This window comes from Anneissia japonica, unplaced genomic scaffold (genome assembly GCF_011630105.1).
Source record: "Anneissia japonica isolate Jap-2015-1 unplaced genomic scaffold, ASM1163010v1 scaffold673_len1821605_cov196, whole genome shotgun sequence".
NCBI classification, from domain to species: Eukaryota; Metazoa; Echinodermata; class Crinoidea; order Comatulida; family Comatulidae; genus Anneissia; species Anneissia japonica.
The window spans coordinates 283,779-287,978 of NW_022717449.1; the positions used below are offsets into that span (position 1 = coordinate 283,779).

Consider the following 4,200-nt stretch of genomic DNA (forward strand, 5'->3'; position numbering starts at 1 on the left):
ATCAATTTATATATGTCTGTCGGCATTATAAAGAAGAAAAAAACCTACTTCATCGATTTCAATGGTGCTGTTAGTGATATAAATTGTTAAACGCAGATTATCCGAAGAAGAAAGCGGCTGACAGACTTCCACAGGTGATGTGCTTCTAGCAACTCTATCTTTTTGTTCCAGCGTCCCTGATATTGTTAGTGGATAAATACACAACAGTAGCCCGATTCCGGCTAGAATTAATACAGGGAAAGGTGATAAACGGGAAGCGTATCCGACCATGATTAAATGAGTGGATTTAATGATCACCAGAATAATGATGACATATATATATATATACAACTCGTATAAATATAATAGGCGCACATTCATTGTTATTCATATTGCATTATATACGATAATATAATTTTGTTCTTTCATTTTCATTTATTCATGGAGGAATATGCATACTGTATCCTATGTATACATAAACACATTTTTAATTAGCATGCTGCCATTATTTTATAGCAAAATGTTGGGTTTTTATAGTTTTAAAGTCAGGCTCCGGAGAAAAAAAATGTTTTGATATGTTGTAGAACTGATTTTTCTAAGACATAAAAATGTTGTTTGACGAAAAACTGGGGAACGGGGAATGAGATACAGATTTTTTAATATTTAAAAACTGGGGGAAAAAGGGGCGTAACTGCCCATTTTTACACCTTATTCCCCCAGTTTTTAAATATTAAAAAATCTGTATCTCATTCACCGTTCTCCAGTTTTTCGTCACACAACTTTCTTCTGTCTTAGAAAAATCAGTTCTACAACATATCAAAAAAATTTTTTCCTCCGGAGCCTGACTTTAATCTTTACTAAAATGGCTGGTCTGTTTCTGAGAAACACATAGTAAATTTTAAACAGTGATTTTTATTTTGACTTTTTACTACTTTACTAATTTTAAATTGTTAATATCTTAACGTATTTCTCGTCATTGCCAAGTTGATTTGTCGTGTGATTTTTAATGTAATTCTATCTTTCTTAACCAAGACTGTTGCAAAGGAAAAACAAATTCCTATTTTAAAATGTAAAATAAAGTGTTGAATCTTGAATCTTTTTTAGGTATTTCACAACATCAATCAACTTGTATAAATATTATAGACCTATAGTCATTGTTATTCATATTGCATTATATTATGTGTTCGTGTTTCTTGCACTTTCATTCATTAAGGAATAAGCATCTCATTTCATATAATTAAGAAATTGATAAGAAATTTTAAACAATTTATTTTTATATAATTTTTTGCAATACACTGTGTTTCATATTATTTTAAAAACTAATTGTGATTTGGTCATTATTTTTTCTAGATATAGCATTCCTAACCTGTGTGATGACTGCACTCTTTAAAAAGGGCCTATCTCAACCTAGTTTCACCAATCAAAAGTGGCAGGTTCGAGGGAGGTCCCAACCGGCCCCCTCCAACTGTTACGGTGTAGGTTATGTTCGATTGCGTCAGAGAAAGTCGAATTTGGCTTACAAACGATATTGAGTTGTAAATTATTGGTCCGGCCAAAACCGGACCAGCCGGATCGCTTCCGACGCCCTTGTACTGTATAACCAAGCGTGTTTTTAATTTATGCTGTTGCTTTAAAATTCTTGTACATTGTATACAGTGTACTGTATTCTCCAAAAAAAAAAGCCCATGCTATATTAAAAAGAACCGAACCCTAACTTCAGTCACGTTATCTTATGCACTAGACCTATGGCATGTCAAGAAGGTAGAAACACACAATTTTTAATTTATGAATAAAAGTAGCATGTAGCCTATTGATAGAGATACAGGTAGTCATCCCTGTGATACTGTCTTCAACGATATAAAATTATAAAGGTGTGTAGTACGAGAAAGTTTAAAATTTAGTGAAAGGCTGAAAAGATTGCAGCAGAATTTACTTTACCACAGTGCATTTTTATAAGGTCCCTATTTGAACATGTTAAAAGTCTAGAAATATCCAGGTTGAGGAAATATGCGGTAATGTGGCTTTTTTTGGGTTTTTTTTTTTCAAAATAGCTGACAAAATAGGTAAAAACAAAAACAGATTGTAATGTCATCATAATGTCACATTTATGAATTAAACAATTTCATAGATCTGCACGAATATTTTTAATTTTTAACAACCAATGCATATATTATACTTTTTAAATAATGCTAATATTTTTATACAAATAGCTGCCATCTTGGATTTTAAAATGGCCCCATGTAAAACATATATTTATCAATATCTCCACTTCTAAAGCACTTGCAATTATAGTTCTGATGTCAAAAATTATGTTTTATGGTTAAGAATGGTTATTATATAATTTTTGACTTTTTTCGTTGCTTGGAGTATGTATTATACTAACTTATCTGAGATTAATCAGTGGACCTTTCGGTTTTAGAACTAGGAATTTTAACTTGATGTCAGGACTGATTTATTTCTCCATTTTATTTGTGTTGTATACTAGGCACTCTGGGGGAACAGTCTTTTTGACTGAAGAGTTCACCCAGTATAAAGATTAACAATTAAATTAAAATAAAATAAATAAAATTTAAGGTCATTCAAGGTCATTACTGTATATGTAAAATATTGTATGACATCTTAATAATACGTAACTTGAATTCAGTTTTTGTTGAATAAAAACTTCGGTATTTCATTCAAGGTCATTCTGGTGGCCACCATTGATTTCAAAATGGCTGCTGCATAACCTACTGGTATAATTTTTAACATTTCAGCTTTTAAAACATTTGAAATTATAATTCTTATGCCTAATTTTTCCTCATCAAAGAATTAGACTATTTGTGACATGTTTAGATAGACATTATTAGGGTCATAAATAGGTCAATTAAGGTTATTCAAGGCCATTTTATGTTTAGTACTGTGTAATATGATTCCTTAGCGGTCATGTTTAAATGTAAAATTTTTGCTTAAGCTCACATAATTAAATTCATTATGTCAGCCATTTTAATATCATTAGATTTCATTAGGTCAAGGTCGTTTAGCAGCCATCTTGAATTTATAGATAACCACCATGTAAAGCCTAATGTTAAGAATTTAATGTTTACTGTACATAGTCCAAAATACCATTGTATAGTACCATTTGTGAAATGGTCATGAGATTACGGTCATAAATAGGTAATTTAAGGTCGTTCAGTTGCTTTTGTGCAGGCATAAATACAAACCACCTTAAACACACTATTATTACATTGGAAAATAAAAAAAAATCTTATGTATGTAAAAATGCTTATTGTGACTATTCCCGGCCAAGCTAAATGTTTGTTGAAGCACGCATGTACGTAGCTCGTGCCAATTTTGAGATATCGTGGAACAAAAATGGGGAGAAAGAAGAAAGAATCTCTGATAATAACAAGAGGTGATCCGCTCATGAAGCGGATCACCAATCATCTGTAATGCTATAGACAAATAATTATAGGAACAACAATAAAAAGTTATCATTTATCTATTGGCTATAATAATACTCCACAAACTTACTGTGGTACACTGATTTTATATCTTTATATGTCATTCAATATCCAGCAAGCTGAAAATAGTGCCAAGAAGAGGAAATATCTTATGGATCACTGGCAGTCTAGTCACGTGCGATATTAGCGTTATGTCATAATGGTGACTTCAAATTCAGATAGAAGGTCTGCCAACCTCAGCCTCACCATGGTTGGGGTCCCATTCCTCTTCTGTTTCAATTTATATTATTCATTGCATTATTATTGTATATATGTATATATAAATCATAATAGAGATAAACTCTTGTGATAAATCTATAAATATATATCTATATGCATATATATTTAGATATTTATATCCAATTGACATTACAAAATTAATCTAATTAATGTTTTTAACATGTATACCATATCATTTATTTCATCTTTGTCAAATCAAAAATGTAAATCACAATAATTATATTACTCATAACTCAAGAAATCAATAAAATATTAGTGTAATATAAATTAGGTAATGACTGATGTAATTAATAGGTAACAAGAATTAAGAATAATTAATTTATACAGATGTAATATTAATGTTATCAGTACAATAACATACATACACAAATTAATATTTTTTCGATTTTTCTCTACCAATGGAAATTTGTATTTATATCTCTAAAATTTTACCAATTTTATTAGGTATTAGATATCATTTATTTATTTGGTAACCTATTTCAATTTTACAATTTAAATTAAT

General features: G+C 30.1%; 1 protein-coding gene across 1 annotated transcript in view; it reads right to left on the reverse strand.

Annotated features, from left to right (window-relative positions):
- LOC117110307 overlaps positions 1–293 on the reverse strand; it is a 3,626-nt gene extending 3,333 nt beyond the window's left edge. The window contains exon 1 of the mRNA XM_033252966.1: positions 49–293. Within this exon, the coding sequence (XP_033108857.1) occupies positions 49–270 (222 nt within the window). The 5' untranslated portion in view covers positions 271–293. The remainder of the gene's footprint in view (positions 1–48) is intronic.
- Between the last annotated feature and the right edge of the window lie 3,907 nt (positions 294–4,200).